At 45.2% G+C, this 12,637-nt stretch overlaps 2 protein-coding genes across 5 annotated transcripts; one reads left to right on the forward strand and one right to left on the reverse strand.

Annotated features, from left to right (window-relative positions):
- Nucleotides 1–310: 310 nt before the first annotated feature.
- Nucleotides 311–8,127, reverse strand: pip4p2 (phosphatidylinositol-4,5-bisphosphate 4-phosphatase 2). 2 transcript variants are annotated; one of them, XM_028964475.1, is made up of 7 exons: nucleotides 7,249–8,120; nucleotides 4,673–4,821; nucleotides 3,966–4,072; nucleotides 3,620–3,743; nucleotides 2,763–2,815; nucleotides 2,301–2,391; nucleotides 311–1,526 (listed from the first exon to the last, which is right to left on the reverse strand). In XM_028964475.1, exons 1-7 carry the CDS (start codon nucleotides 7,349–7,351, stop codon nucleotides 1,383–1,385), a joined length of 771 nt encoding a protein of 256 aa, XP_028820308.1. In that variant the 5' UTR covers nucleotides 7,352–8,120; the 3' UTR covers nucleotides 311–1,382. The 2 variants fall into 2 exon arrangements, with proteins under 2 accessions (XP_028820308.1, XP_028820309.1); XM_028964476.1 differs by lacking the exons at nucleotides 311–1,526; nucleotides 2,301–2,391; nucleotides 2,763–2,815 and adding an exon at nucleotides 3,199–3,530 and having other exon boundaries at nucleotides 7,249–8,127.
- A 143-nt stretch (nucleotides 8,128–8,270) lies between these two features.
- otud6b (OTU deubiquitinase 6B) lies at nucleotides 8,271–12,132 on the forward strand. Of its 3 annotated transcripts, none has more exons than XM_028964472.1 (7): nucleotides 8,271–8,522; nucleotides 8,607–8,761; nucleotides 9,918–10,013; nucleotides 10,094–10,406; nucleotides 10,705–10,766; nucleotides 10,858–10,964; nucleotides 11,108–12,132. In XM_028964472.1, the coding sequence occupies exons 1-7, from the start codon at nucleotides 8,453–8,455 to the stop codon at nucleotides 11,190–11,192; spliced, it is 888 nt and encodes a 295-aa protein (XP_028820305.1). In that variant the 5' UTR covers nucleotides 8,271–8,452; the 3' UTR covers nucleotides 11,193–12,132. The 3 variants fall into 3 exon arrangements, with proteins under 3 accessions (XP_028820305.1, XP_028820306.1, XP_028820307.1); XM_028964473.1 differs by having other exon boundaries at nucleotides 8,607–8,749; XM_028964474.1 differs by having other exon boundaries at nucleotides 8,611–8,761.
- The last annotated feature ends 505 nt before the right edge of the window (nucleotides 12,133–12,637 follow it).

Below are 12,637 nucleotides of genomic sequence, written 5' to 3' on the forward strand. Positions count from 1 at the left end.
AGTTTGTCTTTTCCCGTGGACGCGCCACACACACAGAAACAGGTTCAGCAGAGCGTCTTGGAACTCTTGTAAATCGATCTTTTGGAATTAGTTCAAAACCCAATTTGTAGGGCATATTGGCCAGTTTCGAAAATACGTGGAGAAAATACGGGATCTCCAGTTCCGTACAACACACTGATTTGTTAACACGTAGTGGTACTTGTTTTTTTTTTTTTTTTTTTTTGCATGTTTATGTCAGTCGTCCATAAATAAAATACGAATTAGATAGTTAGTTTATGTGTAAATGACACAGCACACCCCCCAAAAAAGCCATGTTTTGTCATTTTATTGATAAATTATCATCGTTCTTAAAAAGACCCAAGCCATATCGCAAGTGAAGCTACAGGTTCCATGTGCGGTATGTACAAACGCCTGCTCGATCGTCACATTCAGAACACCGGAGTAGAACATGTTGTTTGTGCCCATTTGTGTTATTCCTCAGCAGAACGTGGAACTACGGCGGCACTAGGAGGATCCAAGTTCGATAAACAGGCAAGAAGCGGGAAGAGGGACTTTTCTACACAGAGAGAGAAAGAGAGACAGAGAGAGCAGGCAGGCGCAGAAATAAAACTGATGTTTTACCGACCAACTTTAAACTTCATGTCGTAAATCTAAATAAATAATAACGTGAAGACGATTTCCCGCTAGCCACATCTCAATACTGACCAAGGTGAAGGCGAAACGTGGGGAGGAGTGGAAGTGGCTGCTCACAGTGGGCTCAAATCAGTAGACCAACGGCAATAAAAATTCACCGGCAATAAAAAATTAACTAAAATTCGAACGTTGGCACAAAGGTTATAATCTCATGTTGAAAAAAAAAAAAAAAAATTATACCAGGCTTGTCTTCCCAACACAATAAAAGATCTCATCTTGTTCACACCTGTGTGATGTGATCTAGCAGCAACGGAACAGATTATTTGCATAAAATTGTAGTGCAATGGGCAATTTGATCATAAAAAAGGGAACCTCTTTTGGTCTAAGTAGTAAGGTAACAAAATGTAGAACTTAAACTGTCCACAATGTCCATTCAGCAGGGGTCATATTGGTCCAGGAAGGCCCAAATCCAGCAAGAACATTACAAAGCATCTTCGCTTTCATTTAACTGAAATCAATCTCCATTTAGACACGTTAATATTTTTAAAATTAAAATCAGGATTAAAAAAAAATAAATCAACAAGCAATCGACCACATGAGAACAATTTAAAAACGCCTAAGTGTTTACAGCAAAATCTGGCCTGGATGGCGAGGTTCCTTCACTCCGAACGTGACCAACTGACTGTAAACCTGCGTACATGGGAAAACGGAAGAGACTAAAGTGGGCGATGATCCCGCGCGGCCCCGCCCTACGCGAAGGTGTTCTCCGGGTAGCTGACTTTAATGGCGCCCCAGTAGCAGGCCCTGATCAGGGAGATGAGGCCCAGGAGATACGCGAAGGCCCAGGACACGTAGGTCGCGTGATAGCGATTGGCAAAGTCCTGCGTGCCCACCTGCAGGAGCAAAGACGAATGTAAAAAGAAATCCTGCGCCAACATGGGGAGAGCATATAAACACACACACACACACACGAAAGGTCTGAGCTGGGATTCGAACACACGACCTTGCAAGAAATACCTACACAGTGAACATGATACTGCTGGGTTGGTCAGAAGAACATCGAGAAGAACATAGGCAGTATCAACATTCATCACCAAGAGACGGTCAGAATTTCTTTCCCTACCAAATGCTGAAGCTCAGACTGTACTAAATAAGGAAAAGGTGACGACGAGGCATACTGAAATACGTAATTAAAAGTGAAGCATAACAGAAAACGTTCTGTTGGTATAGTGACCCCCCCCCTCAAATTGACTACATTGCGCCACCTAGTGGATGACAGAATAATAGTTCCAGCTTTAACCAGGCACATATTCATACAAAGTTTTTGATAAAATGTTATATTTTCTCATATTTCATTACCCTTCTATACACAAGATGGAAGTTTATTGAAAGATTTATACAGAACGTTAAGTGCATAAATAATGCTTTATAAATAAATAAACTTTTATATTATAGAATGCAATATTAATAGAAATAAAAACTATATATAATATATAAGTTATATATAACTTAATGGTTTTATCTTGAAAAAAAAAAAACAATTCCACCAATTACAAAACACGCCACCTCAGATGAAAACCCACCACAGTTCCGGGCATTTCTTTTATGATAATCAACAAAGATTCGACACTCTGACCTGTTCTGGTGTTGTGTAATCTGGTACTTACAGTGAGTCCGACTCCAATGAAAATGCAGATCATCCCGAAAGTGATGTAGGCACAGCAGCGCCTCCGGGGGAGAGCGCTGCCGACCGAGGATCTAGGAAGAGGGGCAGAGTAAAGGACAGCTCGGTTAAAACCTCTGAAATGTCAGAAGTTGTGAGTGGTGATGGGGCATAGCCACTCGTCAAAAAGTGTGATGTGTTAGATCAGGTGAGTGCTCAGGTGAGTGCTTTACTGGGGTCACATGACAGCCCCCTTCTAAAACTCGCTGCAAGCAGTCATACGACCCCCATGTGACCGGATTGGGGAAACATTCCTTCTGAAGCCAGTTGCCTTAAGCTTCCCTAATTCCCTAATGCTTCTTCACCCCCCTTTCCTACGATTTCCACTTTCTTTTACACCATCCTCCGTACTGCAGCGTCCTGCCACGCTCCCATAATGCAACATGCTTTATCGCTGGGCACTTACATTTTTTTACAGTGTGGACACTTGGCCAGTGTATTAAAACGGAGCTCCATCCACTGTGAAGGGGAAAAAAATGACAAAAAAAAACACACTGTTACTGCTGCCAAGACACGTATACAATTATATATACACACAACATACAATACAATATTGCCACACACACACACACACACACTGTACTAAATTAAACAATGGAGCCTTCATTCAGCAAGTAGACAAATTAGCAAAAATCACTTAAATGAACAGAAATGGCATTATAGAAATGCCACACAGTTATCATTATAGCGGTACATGATCATAATCAGAAAAAAATCATCAGAAAAATGTAACGTTTAGCAAATTTTAATTTATATCAAAAGTTAAACCTTCATACAAGATATATATGATTATGGCTAATATCTGATATTATTGTAATATTACCCCAAAAAAGGATTCCAAATACAGTATTTGGCTGGGGCAGAAAGGTTGAAGGTTTATCTTTACAAATTAAAATTCGGACGTTCCACGACGTTCCAATAAACTATCGGCAAGCGTTACGACAGGTGATTGAACGTTTATGGATTATGAAATTAGTGAAGTGAACACTGTAGAAGGCTAAGGCGCCGACTCGCGGCCTTCGCGGGGCAGGTCGGTGTTTTCTGATTGCAGGTTGCGGTGATCTGAGGGGTTAAACGGGGTCAGTGACCGGAGGGGAAAGACCTTGGTGGTAGAGGAGGAGGCATCGATAACCAGGCCAGAAGTAGGCTGGGACACGGGGGCGTCGTCACTGCCCTAGACGCCAGGGGCATAACAGGCACCTCTTGAGAACACGTGATACCCGAGGACCCGGAGCGGTGAGACGGGTCGCCGTGGCTACGTACCAGGAAGGTGTTGCCGCAGTGACCGCACACGACGCGCATGCCCTCCGGCTGAATGGGCAGCGCTGGCTGTGCCGGCTGCTCCTCCGGGATCACCATCACTGGGCTCAGGTTGATGATGCGTCTGCTGGAGGAAAGGAGACGGGTGATGATGTCACAGCGTACGCAGGATGCATGATGTTCTTTAGTGCCATGGTGACCACTGATGAATTTGTTGACTCGTCAGTTTCCTGCAATCATCATGCCATTGCTAAAGACTTATCAATATGCTAAAGTTGTAATAACCTGTCATAACCTGAAGAAAGAATCACCTTTGCGTGACAAGAGACCAACCTAAGAGAAAACTTACCAGTTCGGCCTGGGACATCCTATTTTCCGAGACGTGTCTTTGCAGATGAGCAAGCAGTTGCAGGGGCATCTCACGTACTTCTTCCCAGTCGGTGGGTTCTTGATGGGCTGCGTTAACCAAAAGGCAACAGGAATGAAGACCAAGGAGGTTTTTTCCCCCCACAGTGCCATCCCAGAGCCAACATGGCGCCACATCGCACGGAATTTCAGAAGAACGCCCAGTTCAGACATCCAGGTGGACGAGGCCTTAACTCTCATCTCACTGACGTTTTTGAAAACATAATGTAAAGTATGTTTTTTTTTTTATTTTATTTTATTTATCTTAAATGTGATTATGCTGGTTCGCTACAATTGTTATCTCAATGTACTTGTATAGTGACAATAAAGGCATCTATCTAAGGTACAGCCCAAAAGTTTGGACACACCTTCTCATTCAATGTGTTAAGTACATAACTCCACATGTGTTCATTCATAGTTTTGATGCCTTCGGTGAGAATCTACCAACGTAAATGGTCATGAAAATAAAGAAAACAGACTTAAAGTGAAGGTGTGTCCAGACCTTTGGCCTGTACCTAATTAATTGTAGAACAATTGACTTCCTACATGGCTCCAAGCGAGTTCTTTTGGTACAATTTAGGCCTCGAATGGCAGGTCAAAGACCGAGATGCAAAGATGTGGATAAAGTGAACGTTACCATGAGCTTCTTACCGTGGCCTCATTGCAGACAGTGCACTTCACCACGTGCTGATGGAGCTTGCCATCGAGGTTGATGAGGGACTGGCAGACGCGGCAGTTGATGACGGGCACGCCCCCGGCGTCCGGGCTGGCGATGGCCGTGTACGGAGGGGGCAGCTCGGCTGTGCAGATGGAAGTGGCTTTAGTGGGAGGCCTTACCAACAAATCTCCTAAATCCATATTTTATTCACAACAGCACATGCAATGTGGGCAGTGGTGGCCTACTGGTTAAGGAAGGGGCCCCGTAATCAGAATCCCGATCCGCCAAGGTGCCACTGAGCAAACCACCGTCCCCACACACTGCTCCCCGGGCGCCTGTCATGGCTGCCCACTGTTCACTCAGGGTGATGGGTTAAATGCAGAGGATGAATTTCACTGTGTGCACCGTGTGCTGTGCTGCTGTGTATCACAATGACAATCACTTCACTTTCACTCCAAAACATTTCAAATGTTTTAACTGGACAACAAAATTTGCCCCAAAAAAACATTCCCCTTTTTTTTGCCCAATCACATTATTAAACTATTATTTTCCTCCATCTTTGGTTGTGTTTGATTTGCAAACGGTTTTACAAAGTGTGCCATGAAGTGTGCATCTGGGCATGTGTGTAATGTCTGTGGTTCTACGGAGCTGATCCGCAGCTCCGCCCCTCACAGGGCTTGAAAAAGGCCTCTGTTTGTGTAAAGCTCCGTCCGGGACGGCTGACTGTACCGCCACATGACCGCTCAGGAGCAATGAGCTTTTTAAGACCATGTGACTCTTCACGCCAAACAATAATCCACCACCCTACGTTACTGAGGTGACCCCATGACCAAGAAGAATGCCCAGAATTCAGACTCGCACTGTCCCGTACCGCTCCCCCAGTTTCGGGTTTCAGACTCTGACTTTCCCTCCATTGCCTGTCTATCCACTTCGTAGGTCAAACCGCAACCATCAGATACGAATAGATGGCCGATTATGATCACAATACTCTCCTGTCGTTTTAACAGCAGAGCTAATGATGCCTTGACGGGTTTGCAACTTGGCACTTGCTCTTCAAAATACTTCAGTGGGGAAGCTGGACCTATAAACTGTGGTCAACAGAAGACCAAGGAGGTCTTCTAACATCATTTATAATTGCAAATACCATTCAAGTAACAAAGCCCTACAGGATCGGAGGTCCGGAAAGGTTGAGTGCTAATCGTTGGCTGTGACAAAATCCTGGTCCGGATTTTTTACTTTCTGGACCTGCAGTGGGTCCAGACTTGGGATCTGGAAAGGAATGGGATGTGTTAGGCCAGTTTAGAAAGCCAAGTGGCAAACTGGGAGAGGCGATTGCTCGCGTTCGTGCGTCTGATGACAGTGAGGCTTACTGAAGGTCCTGGAAGCAGTTAGGGCCCTTAAAAGGTGGTCACGTGACTGATACCGAGCCAACACGGCGTTCGGTTTCTGTTGACACCCCGCCGCCCCTGGTGAAGAGCGCGAGATGAAAGGCCTTCAGACTGCCGCCTTCCCGCTACTCGGCTCGATTGACGGCATCAGGATTTACAGGGAGGGAGAAGTGGGCAAACCAGCAAGGAGCAGTTCCGGAACTTTCTACTTTCTATCGCAAGCGTGATGCCGCAGCAGTGACATTCTGATATTCTGGTGAAGAACCTTTCCATCAGCCCCACCAGCCTCTTATCCGCTAATTGGCTGTAACTACCCTTGGTTGAAAGTCAAATTAAGTCGTTAAAACCCATGAATGTCTCATGGTCTACAAATCGTTTTTGAAATTACATACGGTAACCGCAATCTCTGTGCTTTTCTTTGCTGTTGCACAGGCTGGCGCCCCCCCCCCAAAAAAAATCTGAATTGCAAATTTCATGAGATCATTTATATAAGTTTTGTGCTTGTATGCAATCTTGATCGTTTTCTTTGACTTGCTTTACAGGATAATATTCCATCATGGGATGTAAAATAATATAATATAGTCGTAGACTTAACATGCACTATGACGCAATATAATAAAGCTGGGATGCATTTACTGGAAAAATTATTTACATTTTTTTTATGTATGACACGTGTTTTTTTTTTTTTTACTTTGCTAACAGTTACAGAATCTGCAACTGGAACTATATTGCATGATAACTGTCATGCAAGAGATCAAGTGTTTTATCAGCAGGAAATGTCCATAATCGCGATAATTACAACAATTTTATCGATATGTTGTCCAGGCCAGGCTACTGCCGCAAATCTGGGCCTTGTCGGGGGGATTCTGATGTTGTTCGCACCGAAACATGCAGCGGATCCGGCGGATCTGTCGACCCCCCAACCGTCGGCGGCGTCCCGGCGCCGGACAACGCGGCGCCCCCTCCCCGCCCCCGGGGCTTCTTTCTGCTCTGGCTACAGACGGAACCGGCTGTCGACGTTCTCGTCGCTTCTGCGGCCCCCGCGTTGCATCCGTGCAGACCGGGGACCGGGGTCCGGGGCCTAATCCTGGTCGGGTTCCATCCTGGCCCGGTGCCCTTGACCGTCACGACCCACGCACCGCGCTACGCCCAGAAATGATTCAGCACCCCGCGTTATTTACCTCTGGGGCTCGGGTCCTGCAGGTACGGGGCCGTGGGTGTGACGTTCCCGGAGTTCGGTGCAGACAGCAGCGGGGAGCGCTCGTCCACGCCGTCGGAAGCCATGGCGGTCGGGGGTCCAGCCGGCAGACGAGCTCGGGGGGGAAACGACGACTGTCCTCCTGTGTCCGCTCCTCGGGATAGGGGCAGCGGCGCCCGGGGTGTCGGTGCTGCTCCGCACTCCGGAGAGGGGGGCAGTTCTTTGTAGGCGGAGCCACCGGCGTGAAGGGGGAGGGATCCCCGCCGCTCTGCCCCGCCCACTCCCGGCCATCACTGTAGTTTTCCACCATTCTCTCGCATGCAATTTTGTTGTACGCATTTCAGCATGTGCACATATTATATTCCCACCTATACCAAAATAGTTTTAAAAGTAGTTCATAAATATCTGATGCACAAACGTGCACATGCCTAAATAAAAAAAATATTTTAAACATTTATATGTTCATATACGACAATACAGTGTCTGAAATGACCATTTTCATATAAGAATAACATACTATTATGGTTGAATTGTGGATTCTTATTCCACATAGTTAATTTTTCAACCTGATTAAGTTCAAATAAAACGTGAAAATTAAGATGACAAAGTAGGGGATCCTGTCTCATATCTAAAGCTGCGAATCCTCCTCTTTGAACTGGGTAATCTTGTCAGTGCTCTGAATCAATCAAGGGCTACTCTGAGAATTCAATCGTCTTCAGTAGCGACTTATTCCCCGTCGCTTTTTTAGTTTCATAAATATATATATGTGTGAAATAATTTATTTATTTAAATATATTATTTTTTAAATATAATAAAGAAACTTCAGAAACTTTGTTTAGTTTGGCAAATTTGTTTCCGATCGAAAGACGAGTGTTTACGTTTTACTGGCCAAAATGTGACATCGACCAATCAGAGCGAGTTTGCACCATGGTCAGCCGACCAATTAAATCCTTTCTTGCTTTGACCAATGAAACCGCACGTTTCGCCTACGTCGCCATACCCGGAAGTCCGGCCCAGTCACACGCGTTCTGTGCTGCGGTTGTGGAGACCTGTGCACGATGTAGTATTAAGTGATAAAAAATGCACTCATTAGTTTAAACGTCTGCGCGGGGTTTAGGTTCATGGCCGGTGTCTTTTACATTGTCCAATAATTAATTTTTGGTTTGTTTTCTTATTATTCAAAAACTATGGAGGAAGCCGAAACAGCTGAAGATCTCCTGGCAAAACAGCATCGCAAAGAAAAGAAAGACTTGCAAGGTAACGCTGTCTCAGAAACTGCGGACGTCATTGTTGCTTACACCGTTTTTGGTGACGTCACGTAACGTGAACGTACCTGCTCAGCCAGAATACAGAGCATGAAGAACGCCGTGCCCAAGAACGACAAGAAGCGGAGGAAGCAGCTGACCGAGGACGTGGCCAGGCTGGAGGCAGAGCTGAGCCAGAAGCACGAAGAGGAGGTGGCGCGGCTTCCCAGCGCGGAGAAGGTGACGAGTTCGGCACGAATCCTGACGTCATGGATCAACGTGCACATTTCTAATACAAACGGCACAGATCTAACCTTCCGATTACGGGGCCGCTTCCTTATCCACTTATCCACCACCACAGATGTTTGTAGAGAAAGAGACTCTGAGCTGCAATACAACCCAGTTCGTCCAGTATCAACATCGACATTATTAACACTTTCACTTTTATCACCAATACTAAATCACTATTATTTGTGTGGTTTACACTTTTAGACACTTCCTTCCTGATCTATTTCACAATTACTGTTGGGAAGATGGAAAACATTTAATTAGCTTCAGTACTGAACAAAACTCTTTCACAGTGCTGTATAAAACGCAGTGTTAAGCAGCTGTGTTGTCATTATTAGCTTAGTTTTCTTTCTTTTCTCTCCTTCTGGCTGGTGCATCTGTCAATTTGTTTTGCACATGAGCATCAACTTATCATTTATGTATTATTGTCCAATATGGTTGCCAACGTACCCCAAAAATACGGAACGACCTGGCTAATGCACTACTGGGGCAGTGGTGGCCTAGCAGTTAAGGAACCGGCCCCGTAATCAGAAGGTTGCCAGTTCGAATCCCGATCCGCCAAGGTATCACTGAGGTGCCACTGAGCAAAGCACCGTCCCCACACACTGCTCCCCGGGCACCTGTCATGGCTGCCCACTGCTCACTCAGGGTGATGGGTTAAACACAGAGGACAAATTTTACCGTGTGCACTGTGTGCTGTGCTGCTGTGTATCACAAGTGACCTTCACTTCACTACAGTTGCCCACAGGCATATTATCATAGGTAATCATTATCATCATTAAGCATGTATTAAAATGCAACATGAGCAGAATTTTTCTATCTACATTTGTATCAAATTTAAATGCATGACAGCTATTCAGTGTTTAATATTACAGCAGATATTAGCTGTCATTTTTCTGAATACTGCCTTGGTGACGGCTGCTTTATTTTTGTGCTCTGTTGCATCCCAAACCTGGTTCTATTCTCATTACTAGAATCAAATTCAAGTCGCCGATGCTTGAATACAGAGTGACTGCTGGACTTCTGCTCCATCTGGACCTCTGCGTTCCACCACCAGCAACCACCTATCACAATCCTGCGCCGAACCTTATTCAGGTGTTTTTTTTTTTTTTTTGGTCAGGTTGAAGATCTTGACAATGGAGTAGAGACACTAGGATTGGACGACGAGCCGAAAGATGGCAAGCAATCTCGTACCTCCAAAGCTCAGAAAAGACGGGTAATGCACCGTGTTGGGATTATTGTAAAAGCGATCGTGTCTTTAGCTAATTTCATTTTGTGTTTTTGTCAAACCCACAGGACAAGAAAGCGGTGCTGGAGAAAGAGAGGGAAACTCGTATCGCGGAGGCCGAGGTGGAGAACCTCATGGGCTCTCGGCACCAGGAGGGCCTGAAGCTGGCGAGCAAGCTGGCCGGGAGGCAGCTGCAGGTCCGCGAGGTCTCCTCCGACGGCCACTGCATGTACCGCGCCGTGGAGGACCAGCTGGCGGAGCGAGGCCTCGGCGTGGGCATCGAGGAGCTCCGCAGGCGCACCGGAGAGCACATGAGGTCCCGTGCCGACGACTTCCTGCCCTTCCTGACCAACCCGCAGACCGGCGACCTGTATACAGCCGGTGAGCTCTCCTTAAAAACACTATGGCGGTCAAATTAACTCTCTTATCACTGCAATTAATTCAAATGAATTAAAATCGAGGTGGGACTGTCTACTGTGCAGGGAGCACAGGGGCGACAACCAATCGTAGTTTCACATTCGCTTAACCCGCAAAAACCAACCCGACTAACCAACGTATTCCTATTTGATTGGCATGAATAAATTTGATTAACTGGTGTATGGTCCACGCCTTGTTGACGTGCGATAAGATTTCTGCTTTGGTAATCATGAATATTTGTTTATTTTTAAAAAACTTTTAGACGAGTTTGAGAAGTACTGCAGCGACGTTGCGGGCACGGCAGCATGGGGCGGGCAGTTAGAGGTACGTTTCGTGTGACATGATGATTATCTCTTTATTTAAAGCAGCGGTAACATAAACATGAGAGATATTCACGCATCTGCCTGCATCTCAGCTTCGTGCCCTGACCCAGGTACTGCGTATCCCGATAGAGGTCATTCAGGCCGATTCACCCTCCATCGTGATTGGAGAGGAGTATGAAGCACCCGCAATCGTTCTCATGTGAGTTGCACTGGAAAATCGAAGATTTAAAGAAAGATTTTTTTTTTCATGGCTCGGTTTCACGGTTTTACAGTGAATCTAAAAAAAATAAATAAAATAAATAAAATCGTCTGACACAAGAACTTTTCTTCTTGAACTCATAGTTACATGAGGCACGCGTACGGGCTGGGAGAACACTACAACTCTGTGGAGACCTTGAAGGAAGCGGCGAACGAAGAAGAGGGCTGAAGCGTCCAGTTAAAAGTATCCTGACCCAGTCAGGAATCCTGGGAATGAAATATCGATGGATTGGCTCACAATAAAGGAACTGACGGAATGTCCAGTGACTATAGAACTCGGTATTTCTTTAGATATAATGTGGCAAACTGAATTTTGTTAAACTCCTTTTTGCCCAAAACTAACAATATGCTGCATTGTATTATTGTATTGTAGACTAATTCGTTTAACACAGAGAGGTATTGACCAGTGCAACACCGGCCTCTGTGTAAAGCTCTCGGTAATCACGTTTAATGCGCTGCATGTGACCCAAGTGGACTTGCCGATTTGTTTCGTACGTGTCCCAGCCTGTCTGTATCCAGTCAAAATGTGTTCTGGAGACGAGCAGCATTTTTATGCACTGGTGTAAGTGGGCGCACCCTACACGGACTAAAACCTTAGCCCGCACACGTTCATAAATTCTCGTCGCACCAGTCAAAGTGGGGTTTTTTTGTCAGCATGTAGTTTACCTTGTGAAGGACCCCATGTACTCCTCCTCTCCAAAATGGGAAACTTCCTATCCAATCTGGCCTTGTGTCCACACGGTTATTTCCTAAACTGGGTTCCAGAGTGAATGTCTCTCTCTGCATCTCCGTGTGGATGGTAAAGGTTTTTTATTTTTTGTTGAAAAAAATCGACTTATTAGCCCAACCTGACCTATAACCCCAAACGCGTCATACGTACAACAATGGCGGATAGCACTGCAGAAACTACCAGAAATCGTCCCTACGCTGCGCATTTCTCATGAAAAGAGAACCAGATTTTCTCCGTGCTCTGCCAATATGGTTGGTGTCGTTCACATTCCCACATGTGGAACCCAATATGGCCACAGTGCAGTGGCACAACAGGTGTCTTAAAAATATGTATGCTTCTGTCCTGCAAGTCTGAGTAAATATTAAAGTCTGTGAGTTTGTATTAAGTCTGAGAGTTTAAGTATTAAAGATAAAATATTCCATACTACATACATTGAAACAAATGCATAACACAATACCTGTTAATGAAAAACAAGAGCGTTCACCCGAGGTCCTGTGGGATATTAGGGAAAGAAAGGGATGCTGCGAGTCATTCAACTAGCAACTTGCCTTAAACTCCTGCAAGTTCAATGCAGAAAGGGTGGAGGGGAGGTTCCTGTTAAACCGAAGATGTACTCCTGTAAATGCACATTGGGCAAAAATGTAACACACACACACACACACACACACACACACAATTATCCCCAAAGCAAAAGTAATCATAACATATTTACATATGTTGTGTAATCGTACATGCTTATTATACATCTTATTATCCCCGTAAGATGACAACCTTTGAGAATGTTTTAAGCCCATATATGAATGCATTTACCCCCCTCTGCATGTCTGGCAGTGTAATCAGTTTATTTGAGGTGCAGCATAACTTACTTTCCACCGTGTCCAGTT

The sequence above is a fragment of the Denticeps clupeoides genome, chromosome 20, assembly GCF_900700375.1.
Source record: "Denticeps clupeoides chromosome 20, fDenClu1.1, whole genome shotgun sequence".
Lineage (NCBI taxonomy): Eukaryota > Metazoa > Chordata > Actinopteri > Clupeiformes > Denticipitidae > Denticeps > Denticeps clupeoides.